The sequence below is a fragment of the Dromaius novaehollandiae genome, chromosome 9 (assembly GCF_036370855.1).
Source record: "Dromaius novaehollandiae isolate bDroNov1 chromosome 9, bDroNov1.hap1, whole genome shotgun sequence".
In the NCBI taxonomy this organism is placed as follows: Eukaryota; Metazoa; Chordata; class Aves; order Casuariiformes; family Dromaiidae; genus Dromaius; species Dromaius novaehollandiae.
The window spans coordinates 20,523,004-20,542,248 of NC_088106.1; the positions used below are offsets into that span (position 1 = coordinate 20,523,004).

A 19,245-nucleotide genomic window follows, 5' to 3' on the forward strand; every position below is an offset into this window, starting at 1 on the left:
CTACATCTGCTCTGGAAAAAACACACCGTAGATCGCATCTAATATCACAGCCATCATTTGTTGCCTGCACTGCTGACAACCAGGCACTTCTACCATTTCAAAAGTTTCTCAAAAACAGGCATGAACAAGCTATCATCCACCCAAACACATGAGATTTAAAAGAAAATAAAATAATTTGGCTAGAGAATTGAGTCAGTAAAAGTCTCTTCCTTCTAATACAATCTCATCTTGCTTGAATGCAGAAAAGCTAAAATAAGAAAAACTAAGAGGGAAGAGTTCCATTTTTCTATTCCAATTTTGCATCTTCCAAATATAATGCTTTGGTTGATATTTTAAGTTTTATTCTAGCCAGCTGAACATAGGATTTTGAAGAACAGAAGTTCAGAAACATGGTTACCTTCCCCTGATCAATTAAAAAAAGGGTTTTTTTCAAAACGAAAGAAAAAAATGAAAATATTTCTGTATGAAACAAATTCAGCATGCTCTTTCCTTTCATCTTCAGCATGTCCAAGCATCAGTGATAGCCTTGTACTAACTCACTAATTATATGGGTTCCATGTGGAATCGTCCTATGAATTTTGTGATTAGTAACAAGCCCAGATTTCAAAGAACATACAATCGATTTCTAAAAAATAAAAAAAAAGAGAAAAAGAAGGAAAGAAAGCAGGTTAAATAGAAAACATCCAATAACAGAAAAAGCAGGAAAAATTGAACAGAGTGCCTGTATATGCAGGTCTCATATCTACATCATGGCCTTAAGAAATACAACATTACTGCGTTGGAAACAGGTAGTCTTTTAAACAAATTATTTTATCTTTTGACATCAAACAACACATATATAATGATTTGAACATATACAGGAAGATAACATAATTCTGTTCTTTTGCAAATTTTTCCTTTTAGGAATAGACTTTACAAATTTCTCCCAACATCAGTTGGTTTCTTTTTTTATACAACTGCAATGAATATTTTGTACTATTCAGTAATCTTAAATTCTGCCATTTATCAAGTAACCTGCAAGTCCTCTAGTTAGAAAAGGAATTTTTTTTTAATCCATATGAATTATGGCCATATTTTTAACAAGCTTTAAAAGCCTTTAAGTCATGCCAGCTGTATTTAAGCAATGTAGTTCTGAAAAAAAAAAAAAGTCAACTGCATCATACTGATTAGTTGATACAGACTTTAGATGCAATCTTTATATATCCCCCTCATTCCCATCTAAATTAGTTAATCTTAATGAATGTTTTCTCTGCTCTATATTTATATCCAGAAAATAAATTTATCAGGCTTCCAAACTGCATGCAGGAAGACTATAAAAATTCTCACACTAAAAGCATAAAATTGCCTGATGAAAGGAAAAGTATGTCGTATTTTAAATTTTTTCATTACTGTACGTTTTTGTAATTTTGATGTTTTATGCTGTCATCAAGTTGTAACTGCTGATAAACTAACACTCCACAAAGCCTTAATGTTTTATTTTGCAATGAGAAACAGTTTGGTAATAAACACATTCAAGGCGTTTCTATTAATCAAAACAGTAATAGTTCTAGTAGTACAGCAGCTCTACTACCTTTTTTCCCTGTGGACTGCATACAGATAAAACCTGAATCAGTTACTAAATATTAAATGTCTTAGATTAGGCTTAAAATAATTTTTTTCTTCTTAAGCTTTTTCATTATACTGTTTTGAAAATGCCATTCCAGTGATCATTTCCTCTATTTTTTTTTTTTTTATTTAAAGGCAATAGTAACAAATCAGCAATATCAGAAAATCAAAAATTAATCAAGGTAAGTAGGTACTATATATGCATCATTAGCCTATGACACTACAGAATTTTCTTAATTCACAGACGGTCATATTTATTACTATATCATACACAAACGTTAAATCTTCCAGAAAGACTTCTGTGAATAGTATGAAAGACAAATGCAAAGCATGTACACAGAGAACAAACATATCGAAACATACATATACTTTAAATTACAGTTATCAGTCATTTTAGAGACATGAATTTACTACAAGACATACATAGCTACATCTAAAGCAAAACATGGCAGACAGGATAATTTAGGTTAGCCCTGCTCCTTTAGCTCTCTTCTGTCCACGCCAACTCAATGCAACACCATACCTACTTTAGAGGCTGCCCAAGACAGCAACAAAAGACAGATTTCCTTGCTGCCAGAATGTACTGAAGCTTTTTCTCAGGTGCTAAGTAGCTCCCTATCATCTTAGATATATTACACTGAACTCCTCCCTTTTTCCCAGTTAGGAAGAGCTGGAATACAAAGAGTAAAGGGACATTCAGAATCCGTTTCTATCACACAAAGGTTGTCTTTTACACCCACCCAAGCTCTGAGTAGCTGATGTTTGTACATTGGCTGCAACAGATTACGGAGTCTGAATTTCAAGTGTAAATTCTTATCTTCACTTGCCATTAAATTGCCTTTTCTGATATAAGTATGTAGGGTTTCCATGTGTCCTGCTGTGTTAGAACACTGGAGGAAGATTTGGTCTTTATGAAGGCAGAAAACAGTGTGATGCAAACAGTATACCCAGGCCCTGGTGGACTGACCAATAACTGTATTGGTCAGTCACAGAAACAGGCGTCTTTCTTGTTTTATTTCTTTACTGGCCTTTAGATCTCCAGTTTTAATTTGAGAATTGGAGTAATTGAAATCCTGGCAAATACACTTTAGTTACAACAATCTTAGGTGCTATTTGTAAGGAAAGTAGGTTAAAATCTCTCAGTTAGGAATTACCAGACAAATGTTTGAAAAATACCCAGTACTCTGGGCACATATTCCCACTTAGGGGAATTGTTAAAAGTAATAATAGAATTGAGGATAAACCCTGGAAGACAAAACAGGCACTAAACTTGGCTCACTGTGGATCAGAGCGCTAGCGCATCTCACTTACCAAAGACTACAAAAGAAAAAAAGAAAGAAAAAAAGAAAGCCTGCATGGCTGAACATCAGAGAAGAACGGTAAGAATGATCAAAAGCATGAAATCGTTTTCATAGAAGGAATTATACTGACAACTTTTCAGCCAAAGGGAAACGATAACTACTGGGAGGATATGACAGAAATCTGTAAAACCATGAAGAATATGGTGAAGATGCCTAAAGAATGATTGCTCAGTTTCCCTTCCCAGAGAAGTATTAATGTGCATCGAATGAAACTAGTAGCTGACAAGTTCAATACAAACAAAAACAACACATTCTTCACCTGAAAGTAAACTGAAGTTCTTCTCCTGGGATGTTGTAGGTGTTAAAAAGTTTATACCGATTCAAAAAGCATTTGACATATTTAAGGAAGAAGAATCCATCATGGGCTATTAAAGACAAAACTTCCCCTTAAAACTTTCTGCTGAGAGAATCTTTAAGCCACAAGCCACTGCACTCTAGAAACTATTCAAGGAAGTCATTTCTGTATATTTATCCTGTTACACAGCAGATGCCTGGCAAAGAGTATAGATCACTGAAGGAGACTGGATATACCAGGCTACATGACCCTTTGATTTGATCCAACAAACAGCCCACCTCATGGCTGGCTCCTCTTCTCTTCCTCCCAGACAAGATTTCCACCTGTTATCGTACACTCCAGATATAACTCAATGTTCTGCATGAGAAGTAAATCAAACATGCTATGTTCAAAGTGTCCTAGTATTCCAACTAACTCTCCATTTTATACACAGTGAAGATAGCCTAAATTTATTATGGTAAGGAGTTTGCTTTTTGCATGCATTTGTCTCAAGGGAATTACTTGATTTAGAAAAAGTGTTCAAAAGAAGTTCCTTTGTCAGAGGGGAAAAGATATCTTAGAATGGAACAGATAAAATTTGCCAGAGCAGGGCAGATCTACCAAGGTTCTACAGGCTGCTTCTTATAGCCACAACTTTCCCCCTGTTGTACCCTTTGCAAAAGGGATGGTATTTCCCTAGGTAGCATTTTATGAAGTCATGACCTTCATTTGAGGGTAAAGCCTCTTGTACAAAATACACCCTCACAGTTCCCAAAAAAGGCAAGGTGAGACAAGGCCAGAGAAGTAGTACAAAGTTAGCAAGCATACATACATGCAGAATGCTATGTATATTATATGATTTTCCAGTTAACTAGCTCTTCCATAAGTCAACTACCATCATCAGTAAAAATGGTCTCAATGTTTTTTAAAGCTGAAATAAGCTTTTAGCTAACTGGGTGAGAGAACTTACGTGAGTAGTAGTCCCTTTGCCGGGCAGGATTAGTGAATGAAGAAAAGCCACCTAAACATGAGAAGAACGATGCATGTACTATTAGAATAAAATAATCACATTGTCCATTTAAAAAGAGAAAATCAATTTTAAGGTATTGTTTCTTTCAGAGTCTTTGTTTCTTATGATACAAATATGAAACCATGGGTATCCATAAACTTTTTTTTTGCATGGGTGAGTGAATATAACATTGGCAAGCTTGTATTTGGTTCCAGACTTTGTATTAGCATGCAGTGATAAAACAATATATCCATGTAGAGTAGAAAAATGCAAAACCAACCTAAAAAATGTTCTCCAGAACATATAAAGAAAAATTTCTTCAGTGAGATTGTATATTGAGAAAACTGAAGACTAGAATAACACTATACTCTTTTTGTTCTGCTGCATGAGGGGAAAAAAAAAAAAGTGACTTGTGTGCTGGAAAACTCGTCCCTCTAGTTCTTACACGCACTGAAGCCTTCATAGCTGTGGGATCTCTGAAGCATGTTGCATTAACAGTACTACGTGTTTCATCATAGAATCACAGAAAAACTCGTGTGAGAAGGGACCTCAGGAGGTCTCTAGTCCAACCCTATGCTCAAACCATGGTCAGCTATGAGATCAGACCCCATAATTTAATCCAGTCAGGTCTTGAAAGTATTCAAGAATGGAGACTGCAGAACCTCCCTAGGCAACGTATTCCAGTTCTTGACTGTCCTAATAGTCATCAGATAGTCCCCTAATGCCACAGAAGCATGAAATAATGTTTAGCTAAGGTGTGACTTTATGCCTGTTCACTCAAACGGGGTAGGAAATCTGATGCTTCAGTCTGAGTTTTTCCACTTAAAACTGCAAAACATCTATGACTTGGAGGCTTTATCACCAAACTGCGTATGTACTTCAAGCTTGAGAGCAAGCAGGATACACCTCCAAGCTAGCAACCTAATGGATGACTTTCCAAAAGCTGAATTCAGTGTTTCAGAAAGCTGAGATAAAACTTCAGTTGAAAAACTAAAAAGCGCACACATCTGAACAAATAATTTCTTACTATACAAACACCGTATCTGTGGTTAGTATCATGGTACAGTCATGAATAAGCTGTCCAACATATTAAGTAATTCAAACATACGTATTTCTCATTACTGGGAATCTTTCAAATAACAAAGAGCATCTGGCAAGAACTCAGCATTATTGTAAAAGCAGTAGGTACAGTCGAAGATCCAAAGCCCTACCTTTAAACATTTACAAGGGGCAAGGGAAAGGGGCATGTTCTGACAATCAGTCCCAGCACAGCTGATATGACAGGGCTTAGACTTCTGCCTAGTTAAAACACTGAAGTTAGTGGCACTGTTCATATAAAAGTTTGCAGGGCTATTTTTAAAAACAGATTGTTAGCCTAAAAATATTCAGTATCAGCTTTAAAGTGTGTGAATGTGTGTTTCTTACCATATAAAACAATGTATTAATACACTACTGGAAAGGTTGGGGAACCTTATAACAATTTCTCAAGCATCCCAAAATCTTTTTCAAAAGATAGGAACTTCCACTCAAATGGATATAAGTAATAAAAACCAACATAGAAACATACTGTGTTCTGGCATATTTCCATGGGTTCACTAAACTCTGTTTAAAATTACATTTTTTATTCACATTTTACCTGAACTTTATACTTTAAATACACATTTAAAAATTATGGTAGAATTTATTCCTCCAAGTGCACCTGAAGAACACATTTATTGATTATCATCTGTATTAAAGAAAAGCTAAGTTTTTCTTTTGCATTCTGTTTAACAAACAACATATCTTTAATTGCCTAAAACCCTGAATTTTTGTATGCAAGATTGACTGAAATTTAAAAATAAAGTGTTGCTTACACAGATTTCACAAATTGAACCGAACTATATACCTGCACAGGCTTTCATGATCTTTTCCAGAGGTCCCACAGTGTACATCATTCCAACTAGAATCCCCGCCAAATGCCCAGCAAAAGAAGCCCTAGGAGAAAGGAAGAACCTGTGAGTGATAGAAAGGAAGGCTTTTTTGGTAGGGATCCAGACAGGGGAGTGCAAATTTTGTTGTAAACCAGAAAGTTCCTGAGTTACTGGACGGAGACCAAGCAGAGAGAAAGGACTTTCCTGCAAAGACACAGGGAAATGCAAAGATTCATTAACTTCTGCTCTGACATAGAGACTTTCTAATTTTAAAGCATTAATTGTTCAAATTGAACCTACAGTTTAAAAAACCCTCTTTGCATTTTTTTACCATGTTCATTTTGAGGAAAAGCAGCAAGCAGACCCACCTCTAGGCTGTGCCTGAGAACTGCAGCTCCACCACATTAAAGTCTGAGCCATAAAGTTAAACTTGTAGTTAGTTTACTTCAGTGTTCCTTATGAAAGTTATTTAATTTTGCCATTTCACGCTGCCTAGGAATATTTAACATGGTCAAGACAACGTGGGCTAAAGTGCTAAGTTTTCTTTTTCCATAACTTCCCTAAAAATATTGGGTATACACAGTTACAGAAAAGTATCCAACAGATATCCTGAAGAAACTAAAAGCTAGTGAGGAGAGAGCATTTCAGATGTTTGTCTAAAGGACAGACTATTGCTCACCTAAAAGCATTTAAAGTAAAATCTTACTGAAGTAGGAAACTAGTTTCAATCTACAGAACTTAAATCCACAAAATTACACTGAAATGTCTAGGCAGGATCTACCAGAACCATTTACAGTTTCAAGTGAATGCATAAATATAGTACCTTACTAGCGTACTATCAATATAATCCTAGAATTACTTTATTTGAGGTAACCATAAATGCAGATCTACCTGTTGCAACATTGTTGTAAGACAGTGCCTTCAAAAACTTAAAAGCACAACATGAGTGAAAGCTCTAGATCAAAATTCTTTTCTAAACATACCAACTTCTTTAAAAAATATCTTTGTATAAGATATTTGTATAAGAATGAAAAGGCCCTAAAGCCTTTTGAGAAATCATCAACCTGGAAGCATAAATTTAGGGTAAATAAGAGTGAGGAGGTTGGCTCCAGGTATTACCATCAATACAGGGTACTTGATCGATTCATAAACTGATTTCCAGCACTCAAATTAAGAATATTTGGTGAAAACAGATTTTAACCAGGTTCAAACAGTATTTAAAATTGCTTATCTCTATTATGACGTTATAAAAGTTATAATCCTAGGGAAGCCAAAATACCATTTTTAAAAAATATTTCCTAGCATATGTGATTATAAATAACTCAGTCTATTGGATTTTTGCCTGTTGTTAACAATTCAAATAACTCGAGGTTTTTCTTCCTTTATAAAGGAAGACCTTTAGTTAGAGCAAGAGCTTTAAGTTAGACCTTTATAAAGGTCTCACTCAAAAACATACCTAAACATGACGTTTTTTACATTCTAGTCAGAAATCCAAAACAGCCACATACATATGGTAATGATGGTACATGTACTTATGTCAACACAACTTACAGACATCATCAGTAGAAATACATGAGAAAACGCACGTGCCACTAGAGGGAGCTAAATATCAAATCTAAATTCCATCTTTTGCCATCTACTGAACCACGTACTTGTATTCTGCTATGCAGAACTGCAGTTCTCTCCCACAAGTCACCAGCAATTTTTAAGAGCAATGCATAAATGCTGCTGTGAAAATTTATAGGTAATAAGTAGTTAGCAAAATAAACCATCTATAAGGAACTAATTCCAGATTCAAAGTTGCAAAAAATACATTTTTGCCTAATTTGAAAAATGTGACATCTATACACAGAAAATACTAAGTATTTTTAAATGCATTACTCTAAAAATCACCAACATGAGATTATTGATTCATCTATATTCCTGGAAGCATTTTAGAAAACATTTATGCTCATCCGGATTTATCTGAGTCTAACACTGTTCCACAAAATGCAAAATCAAGGTCTTTGGTTGTAACACAATGAAACAATACTTAATACAATATAAACAAGCAGAAACATTCAATTCTAAGAAGTCTTCAGCAAAGGGATCATCTCCATTTCATTTCTATCAAATAGTTTAGCATAATAGATGCCCAAACACTATTCACTCTTTTATTATAAATTATACTCAAAGAGTAGAAATTAACAACTAAAAAGTTTACATAGGGTATTCTAAATGAAAAAATAAGATTCAGATATATGGTCACACTGATACAATAACACTGACACGCACAAAATGTGTGTAATATTTGATAAATCAATCAAATTTTCCCCATACGTTGTCATACAATTGATTTGAAATGTGGTTAACAGTAATGCCTTGCTACTTGTAATTACAAAAAAAAAAAGTACTCTGCAGAGTACATAAAGACAGCTCCCCTTACATAAGCAAGATGTTTAATGTTTTAGTCAAGTTAAATACCACTTTTTGCAACAATATTTTGATATTTTGTAGTTCGTTATATTTTAATTTACTCAAATGATTACATAAGGCTTTTTTTTTTTTTTAAGTAACACTCGGTATTCTCTGCATATAGTGTGGAAAACATTTTTATACAGATATTTTCCAAATATAACATCTAAAACACACATACAGATACTAAGTAACTTTACAAAGAAAATTGTTTTATTAAAAATTTTCAGACTTGTCAAAACAACTGAACAAACTACACTTAAACTATAACCATGCAGCAAAATCTACAGTAGAGTTAGTAAGAGTAAGATAGGTATAGAGTATCCTGTATCCTATATGCTACCAGATTTCTCTTAAGGCTGTTTAAAACCTCAGCCACAGCAGTACTTAAAGTATACTGACAACAGAAGGGCATGAGAAAAGCAAAGAACATTGGAAACAGTGCCATATACTTATTACCAAATCATGAAGATTACAAGGATAAGGTTCTCTTCCTAAGTAACTAAGGATCATCCTAAACACACAACCTATTGGTAGCCAGGAAAAGGAACGAGTAGACTACCCAAGTATCTTGGTAAATGAGGACACTTACTGCACAGTGATATGCTGAAGTTTAGGTGTTGGTCACTGGAGACGGCATTACAATTTAAAACAACCTAGATAGAACTAAGTAATGGTTTGGAAGAAAAACAGGATGCAACTCAACACGAGCACCAAGTTCTGAACTTCTCACCGAAGTGATCAGCCACACAAACAGGCTGACAGTAACTGGCGAGTAAGAGAGCTTTAGGATGGAGTCTGAAGCACGCAGCGAATCTCACGATAATGCAGAGACCAACATGTCACACTACTAAAGACAAGACAAGACATGTATTTTAGTTGGAATATATAAACAGGAGTATTGTCTGGGAGACATATGAAGTAACCTTTCGTCCTACTCAGCAGCGGCAGGTCTCAGCTGGGGAATCGAGCCTGGTTTTGCATATGGCACAAAAAGAAAAGCAACAAAAACAACAGGAAGTCTAAAAACCATGACTTCCGAGGAAAGACAGAAGGAATTAGTCTTAGTCCATTGAAGAAAACAGCGATGGATATAATTATCTTAAAATATGCAAAAGACTGTCACAAACAGGAACGAATAAACTCTCCACATTCACTGTCCACAGGATAAGGAATAACGCACAAAAGTTACAAGGAGAGATCTGAGAACAATTAAACCCTCGAACAGGAAATGAGGAAAATTTTTTTGAGGAAAAGCTTCTTTACTGTGAGGGCGACAGAGCACTGGAACAGGTTGCCCAGAGAGTCTCCTTCTCTGGAGATATCAAAACCTGCCTGCATGCGATCCTGTGCGACGCGCTCGAGGTGACCCTGCTTGAGCAGGGGGGTTAGACTAGATGATCTCCAGGGGTCCCTTCCAACCTCAACCATTCTGTGAACAGACTGCCTGGAGAAACTGGGGGGGGGGTCTCCATCAGAGACAGGCAGAGGTGTCCCCAACCCTGCTGGCTTCAGGGCCCACATTTGCCTCTGCTTTGCAAGGGGAAATGAGAGGGCTGCTAAGGCCCTACAAAGAAGAACTGGAGTTTGATACAGCGATTATCTTTAAAAGCATATTAGTCTATATATTGATAATTGTGTATTATGTATAGGTAACTATGTTCGTATTTCTGAAGTTATTACACAAAGCATTCATTCTGATACAGTAGGGAATTCAGACCCTCTATAATCTTTCCTGTTTTATATAAAAATGTAGACTGACATTATTTTGATATATAAGAAAATTATATAAAAAACTGTTTCACACATGCAGTTAACATTCTTCTTCCATATACCCTAGTCTGAAGTGGATACTCCTATTTCCAATGAACGAACAACTTAAATATATTTGAACCCATAATCCACCCAAAATATTTCAGTGTCAATCTTCTTGACATTTTACTACATTTTGCAGTGAATTTTAATTTTCAGTAGATTGCCTTTAAAAAAATTTGCATAATGGATTTCTTGCCTATCAGGCTGTATGAGTTTTATCTGGCTAACATTAAAGTTAATGGCAAAACTACAGTTGTTTTCAAAAGGCAGGATTATATGCAAATTCTAGAACTAAATGCTCAAATATAGTTTACAAAAAGCACAAAAGTAGTTTTGTGTGAAGTTTTGTTCAAACACATTATCAAGTCTCCTGTCATTTCCATTACAAATTCCACTCATCTTTCTTTTCCCATCCAAAAAATGGAGGTCACTGATTTTCTAAATTTATATACAGTAAAATAACCTCAGATATAATTAAAAACCTTTATATTAGTCATAAAGCAACACCCATTATCAACAGATTCAAAAATAGATTTTTTACACTATTCTTGAGAACAATATCTTAACTTCAGTGTATATTTGTGTATACGAAAATCTGGCTTATTTTTCAGATTGACTAACCAAGAAGTGTTCTCCTGATTGCAACAACATGATAATCTACTGCTTTTTTTCCTGAGGGCTAATAAAGAAAAATTGGTAATTTTGTTCAGAGTACAATTTTCAGTTTGTACAATACAAACTGAACTTTCAGTAGGAATAAAGCCAGAGCTCTTGATTTTTTAAATTACATACTTTTTCTCTAAATGTCAATGAACATTATCAATGTTAACTATTTTTCTCCCTGATAAAAAGAAATTCAAATTATATCGCATTTAATTTTTGTTTAAAAATGTAGATATCCCCAGAGACCTTGTTTGTCTCAACCATTCATTTCATACTAATGATAATTATGCAATATGTCTAAATACTATTTCCTGAAGACATTTGCCATCAGGCTGATGCGCACATTATTTAAAAAAAAATCTTCTGAACAGAATTAATTACACTTTTTCATTTGGCTGTGGAGTTTTCATGAAAATGGGTATCATTAGAGGAAAAACTATTTGGATGTTATTTGCTTTTCACGTATTAGAGATTTTGACCCGATGCTTACAGGCCTCTCTTACAATATTATATTAATTTTTACATTAACATTGTTCTGAGATCCTTACACTCAATTCAAATTAGTGAATTCATCCTGTGTTGTTTCAATCCTGAGATGTCAGTCACCTGAAACAGCAAACAGCACAAGAAAACCTATCATTTAACTTTGATAATTTCTCACTAACTGTAAACCCCAAAGTCTAATAGATATTATCATATATGCACGTAATTCTATCACAGCACAAATTGACTTACTTAGCATCGACAGTATGTCTTTAAGTTAAGCCCTTACTGCAGAATTTTGTGACAAGATCTTATTTCCATGCATCTTCTACTCCAAGGTTATGCTAGAAAGCACACATTTGTTAAACAAACCAGTAATAGCAAAGTGACATACTGCAAGAATCTAGAACTGTTTATTTTGAAAACAATGAATTTTGAGACAATGAGATCAAATTCATGTGTTTATTTATACAGACACAGTTAATTTCCAAATTAAATCAAGCAGGTAGTCACCTACAATTTACTCCCTTCACTATAAAATTAAATCTTGCTTGGAAAGTAGGCAATGTAGTTAATTTAACAGTGTTGAACACCTTCTCTGAATGCAAATTAGAACAAATTAAGTGATCACATGGGAAGGGGGCATACAACCCATTTTACCCAGCTCTGTACAGGAAAACACCATTGTTTCTTTTACTAGCAAGTTTCCTATTTCCAGTTGTTTTGTAATAAATGGGGAACATAGTTTTTGGGTTTTTTTATGCTAAGTCTGACAGAATAATAAAAGACTCTTTTCTTTAGCCCTTTTATTCGTGACTATTTATCACACAAGAGAGTTCCATAAGAGGCATTCCCCAGAGCACTGTCTCTTAAAAGCGTGGGATAGAGCTTGTGGGGCAGCCTTTTGCTTTTATTTCCAAACTGCCCAGTGCTTCCCGTTCCCTAGCATTAACAATTTCTTCAACAATGATTATCAGACTTCCAATACCTGGAAGTCTGGTACCTGGTTAACAGCCAACCACTAAAAAAACCTTTGTTGAGCATGTGCAATGCAACCCATCCTCTTGTACCATATTATTCTAGATTACTTTGACAATGTCAAGTTAAAAATCTGTCTAAAATCAAGACAAATGGCATCTGTAGTTTCTCTCCAAGCCACAAAGCCTTTTACACTGTCACAGGAAGAAACTGAGTTGGTTTGCCCTGATCTTTCTTGGCAAATACCTTTTAGTTGCTTACTACACCTCAATTACTCCTCTCTGTATTCTTCCGCGTAGTAAGCAGCTCATTTGGTCCATGGTTCATTGGCTCCTCCCTCCTTTCCAAAAGGCACAATCACTTGCCCTTTTCAAAATTCCAGGAATGATTTGCTCCAGTTTCCAGAAATAACTCACAAACGGTTCTAAGATCCCTTCAGCCAGCTCTAAATAGCCAGCTCTTCAGCACATTTTACTAGCTCCAGCCACTGTAATAAGATCTCCCTGCTTGTTTATTCTGCGAATCTGTTATCAAATGAGGAGTGTTTATTTGACAATATTCTCTTGATAAATTGCAATGACCTAATGATTTCTAAGTAATAAGACTGCTATTAAAGTTCTGTTGTCGTAAAAAGGAAGAATATTAGTGCAGTGAGGGCCACCAGATAAGAACTGGTTTCTCAGCAATACATTAAAATTACTGATTAGCACCTGCAATTAACAAACAAGGGGCTTAAGACTTAAAGGTACATGATTTTGATTTCCTTTTTAATTCTCATCATCAGGTCAATGAAGGCCTACAACTAAACCAAGAAATGTGAAGGACATCTCATGTTAAAGTGTCTCCAAAACCAAATTACGCTGCTGTTACAGCTTTCATTACCATGACATTATTACAAAAACAAGCTAGTACTTCAGGTAAGGGATGTCAGGAAATCTTTAGTCAAAGCAACAGAAGTGCTTGTCGAGCAAGAATAAGCCAATTCATTGATTCAACAGCTGTAACAGTCAAGATGTTACAGCAGAAAGAACACTTTCACTCTCTCTCAGTGTGACTTGCCGATTCAAAGTCGATGAATTTTATTAGCATCCACACAGCAAGACAACTCATCAGTAAAACTGTTCAACAGTAAATATCATGGATGACCAGTGATGACCCAGTGATATCTCTAAATATTAAGCAATAAGCAATTAAAAAGCAGACTAAATATGAAAATAGATGCATACAAAAGGTCTCATGAGATAAGTATTTAAGTATTAGAACTATAAAAAAAAATTTGTATTCACACCAGAAGTTGAACCAGGATTGGGACTGAGAAGGCGGGGTGGGGAGGAAATAAAAATGTAGAACCAGATTTGTCAAAATATGCTACTATATATAAAAAAAATTAACCTTTTAATGAAAAGCTCAGTATTCCTACTGATGACGTTTGCCTGTTTTGACTATGGTCTCTCCAGGTATTTTGAGGTCCTGTGGATTCTTGGAACCCATGTGAAATGCAGCAGAAATTGATTTTCATTGCTGATTCATTATAAGTTATAACTGAATGACACATTCCCAAGTGTCAGCTTATGAGCGACCTTCATCTCTACTGCCAAATGTAGATCTGTTGCTCTGCTCTTGTTCTTTGAAAACTGCAGTAGTTCTCAGTTTGCAGGGTCTTCTCTTTTTCAAAAAGAAAGACCACTAATAAGCATCTTAACTTAACAGAACTTGACAGAATTGTCTCAAATCAACACTAATCAATATAGCTTGTAGGGGCAGACAGCGAGGGATTGGACAAGATAGAGTTAAGGAGCCAAAAGCCTTGGGAGGAATAAATAGCAGTATATAGATAAGGTAGTAGCCGCACGGGATGAGAAGGAGTGATGATGGGAACTTGACCTTCGGGAAAGTATCGATCCGGGCTAGAGCTTATATAAAGGGCTTGCTTGCTTGAATAAAGTTGATTCTGATCCAGCACATCAGAGTCTGTGAATCAGACCACCACAATAACTTACCTAGAAACAGTTATGAAGAGAAACTTAGAACAGAAACTAAGGCTAGAACTAATCTAGAAAACAGAAACAGCTCAAATGAGACAGATTTTTACATTTTATGGATATCATATTTCACAGATCCGTACAACTTTATCACACACCTGAAAGCCAATAACTGTTAAAACCTATCAAAACACGGATCAAAGAAGAGGCCTAGAGAAATGCCTGCACCACTTTTCAGAGCTGCAGTGAGCTACAGAAATACTAGATATCCTCAAGATTATTTTAAATCCAGAATAAGAGTTTCACTACCCCTGACAACCTGCAAAGAGAGCAACTCTGGACAGTCACAATATCAAACCTCAACATTTCTGAACTACTGGAAAAACAGAATCCTCTACTCTTCTTCATTTTTAGCTTTCCACTCTCCCATGATTCTTATTCTTTGTTACTCTTAACTTTCTGGAAAAACAATTTGAAAACAGCTTCTAATCCAGCAGTGTTGTCTTTGTCAATCTGATAAAAATTTGAGTTAATACAGAAACAACCTGGAAGATAAGTGTTTCCTTTAGTAACAAGCACAGGTAAAGCATCTTCATGCATACCCGATAGATGACTTAAATAGCATGTGCCCAAGCCTGGAAGAGGCATCGAGATTAGAAGCAAGATAACTCTTCCCATCTGTTGTTCCAAAGAAACATTCCATCCCAAGGATTGTTATAAAAGACCAACATCCCAACTTCCTCATTTCATGGAAGGTGAAGGGTAGAAGGAATTTAAATGTAGTTTAAAATTTCCCCATAACAAAAGCATAAATGAGAAAGAAAAAAATTAAATGACGCCAGTAAAACCCTAAATTTTCTAGTACACAAATAAAATTTTCAGTAGCCTCAGTATTACTTTTGCATGCTTCATTGCTTATGGATTCTCAGAGAATCCTGTGATACAATAATCCTCTAAGGCAGGCCCAAGCTGAATGTACGTCCTTCTGACAGGACAGGATTCTGCCCCAATTATCCGCCTCATCTATTCAAAGCTAAGTTATACAACCTGGCCTACAAAGGAATACCATTTAATCAGACACTTCAAATACTACAACATACCCTGAGCAGGCAGATGAACATCTAATAGCATTGCTCTGAGCGCTACGATTGTTATGGTTCGTTTCGAGGCAGTCACTAATTAACCACACTGTGTTCAGAGACATGAATTTCTAGAGACTACTCCTTGTTTTCCATCATCCACCTTATTGTTTAAGTGTTGTGAAATTGCCCTTAATATCAGGAGAGCATGTAACAGTCCAGAGGTTCTTCAGACCATGTAAGCTCCCACGCAAATTGTGAAAAGGTAATTGATGATATTTCGTTACCTTCTACACAATTTTTACCCCATCAATGACATTTCTGCAGCAATATAACTGAAACAAACAACAGCACACAATCACTAACCTCATGTTTTTCCCCATGAATTGGATATGGTATGCTATGAGCATGGTTTTATTATAGACATAATGTTCTTTCACTATTCTCTAATATCAAAATGAACAGCGGTATTAAACAAACACTGTCAAATAAAAACCATATGCCGCTAAAATGACAGTTTATGTTTTGCAGAAGAATGCATTTAAAACTGAAAACTTTGGTTTAATACCTGCAGTAATACCATGTAAGAGACCCCTCAGCTCACACTTAAAATTGTGTTTGGAACAAAGAGTACTTCAGTACTGAAGTTCTTCTCTGTCGTTTAATTTGGGGTTCCTTGCTGCAGTCAATCAGGCAGTAAGGCATAAAAACAATATGAATAGTGTTTAGAACAGGTAATAATTGAACGCTCTTCTCCTTTTTCTGACCAAAGAAATGTTTCATCTGCCATACAGTAGTATTTGATGACGAGTATCTCAGTCTCGCTCCCTCTCTTTTTCTTTAACCTTTCTGAAAAGTTGGAAAATGTGTTTGTAAATTGTGATTTGGTAGTTTGTAAATTTGGTGGCTTTATTTCTCTAAGTTTGGTGGCTTTAGTTCGCATACATTCTCCAGTACGGCTGACAGTTATAAAATATTATAACAACAAACTAGTGATTTGCAACTGCAACTCCAAAAATCAGCTGCCAAAGAAAAGGAAGGCACTAATCTGACGGTGCTGGGGCGGGGGGGATGAACTGTGCTGGCAGAACTGAGCACCACAGAAAAACTGAACAAGGTAATCAACAAGAGTGCAAGGCAATGAAACTGCAAAAGAGTGGCAGGATACTGGATAATGGTTCTATCATAAGAGGAGTGACTGGAACAAATGGACATTTGGGACTAGGAGAGAAATACAAAGCAAACAGTGGAATCCTGTTTTGCTAATGAAGTCCTTTTATGCTACAGTATGTCTCAGGTTAGCTTGCTTTGCTAAACGTGCATGTCCCTTTTTCTTGCCCATCAACCTTTGTTACCTTTCACAAGGACAGCATTCCGTTTTTTCATTTTGAAACACGGTCAAACCAGAAGATGCTGAGGGAAAAAAGCAAACTGTATCCTCAGCACTTAATTGTAGCCTCAATACTCAATTTGGATAGTAGCCAGGTACTACTCACACCCCATAATAAGTTTTCAAACAACTTCAGATAACCCAGATCTCTTCTGCCAACTTTGAAGCATTAAATGCACTTACCCTGGGGAAATTAAATGAATTGCCACCAACTCCACCCAACAAACATATTTACTGGATATCTGCATTCCAAGGACACTGCTGAATCTTCCTGGATTGTAATGGTTGTTAAGAACTTTCAAAGCAAACAGGACACCTGCAAACAAGAACAAATCACATCAGGAGAGAAGCACTTGGGCCCAAATCATAAAGAAATGTGAATGACTTCAAAAACAACTAAAACTGGAGAACCATGCAGTTTCACAACACCAGGAAGCATACTGTTACATGCCAGAACAACAGTCCTAAGCTGCTTTTTTCAGTGATACTTTTCAGTGCCTTTTTAAAAACACATTACAACTCGTATGTTTGTAGAGCACAGCCAATTCTAAGTTACTTTTTCATATATCCATTCATTGTAGCTATTGAGGTATTCAAAACGATACAAACAATTTTAAAATGGGAATTCTAGTTGTACTAATGCGCAAAATTATTAACTATCAAAAAACCTTCCGTGAGTTGAGAAAAATCATGACTGAAAACAAGGCAAATAGATGCATTCGTGAAACTGAAGAGTAGACTCAAGAATTCTGAATTAATGGAAAAATCATCTTACATATACTCCAGAATCACTGTCTTGCTGCAAAGAAAAAAAAAGATCATATAAATCACCTTTAATCACAATAAATAACCATTTGTTACTAATTGAATACAACTGTTTTAACATGCAAGTAATAGCTGATATGACAGAATGAGTTCACAAATTTTACTGGAACTTTCAAAATGTTTTTGAAAAGGTTCCTCTCAAGAGGAAACCAAAAACAATCGTTTAAAAAAAATCTGCAAAATTTAAAGTAAAAGACTTGACAGAGGAAAAATAGGTGAGTGGAACATGATACAGATATATTAAATAAAAATATGAAAAAGGTTCCCCCCCTCCACTTCTAACACCATAGAAAACTCAAGAGCTAGCAAACTCCTTAAATTACCCAGTGATCAAAAGATCCTCATTCTAGGATCGTATCTAATCACAAATGTGTATATGCACTCGAACACACATACTCCCTCACACAGGCTCATGCTATCTGTTGCGGATAACTGTATTTGGTTTAGAAACTATAAATTTAAATGAGAAGAGAAATATTTAATAGCAGCAGTGTAGCAGTAGCAGTTGTGTCTATCCAATCCATCCTCGGCTCACCACAGCCTTGTACATTCAGGTTCAAATATTTTAGGTTTAAGGGTCCATTGGAACTGTCTAGGCCTGGTGTATTGACAGGTTCTCTGGGGGACAATGAGCTGGGCTGTTTCATCCAAATGTAAAAAGAAAAAAAAAAAGCAAAAAAAGTATCCAGGCATCCTAAGGCTCTTAAAAGCTGGAAAAGTAGATAGGTCATAAATACGCATGCAGACTGGCTCTCAGAGAAGGAGTTATTACCAGGAAAATACTCATTTTCTTCTTCTTCAACAGCTGTTCCATATATACACTACTCCCCGCAACTCAAGAGGAATGACCTAAATAGGAGGATGTTGAAGGTTTATAAAGATCAACTATGGATACTAGTTTTGTCAGAGCTGCCTTAATCTACTGCTTGAATAACGGTCAAATGCATGTACGTGCAGGCTGCAGTCCAACATATTTCCAAGCCTGGAATACTCAAAGATGCTGCAGAAGATAAGTCACATCAGAACAGGCCACAATACTTAATACTAAATCCGAACTGTCTTATAGAACATGAAACTTAAAAACCAATTAGTTATTCTCTGCATGGACAACCTGACTTTCTGTCTGCTGTACAGGGGCTCAGTAGATTATAGACTTATTCCCGGTAAGATAATAAGCAGTGCTACTTTTCCCCTTGACTTCAGGCTTCATTAAAGAGATTGAGCTCACTCACTATAAACCTTTGACCTCCCAAAGGAGAAGTCAAGACCATGGTATGTGCCCATATTAAAGGGCACACCTGATACCAGAAAAGATGGTCAGAAATAATAATTCCAGTGAAGTGATAGGGTTTTTCAGAACCTACCTAACAAGTGACACTTACACCAGGAAAACAGGCTACATTAAAAATGAGAAGTG

General features: G+C 35.8%; 1 protein-coding gene across 2 annotated transcripts in view; it reads right to left on the reverse strand.

Annotated features, from left to right (window-relative positions):
* RHBDD1 (rhomboid domain containing 1) overlaps window positions 1–19,245 on the reverse strand; it is a 52,285-nt gene that overhangs the window by 25,322 nt on the left and 7,718 nt on the right. For both annotated transcript variants that reach the window (XM_026109736.2, XM_026109735.2), the window contains exons 3-5: window positions 17,187–17,319; window positions 6,135–6,223; window positions 4,211–4,261 (exon numbers count right to left, since the gene is read on the reverse strand). In XM_026109736.2, the coding sequence (XP_025965521.1) occupies window positions 4,211–4,261; window positions 6,135–6,223; window positions 17,187–17,319 (273 nt within the window). The remainder of the gene's footprint in view (window positions 1–4,210; window positions 4,262–6,134; window positions 6,224–17,186; window positions 17,320–19,245) is intronic.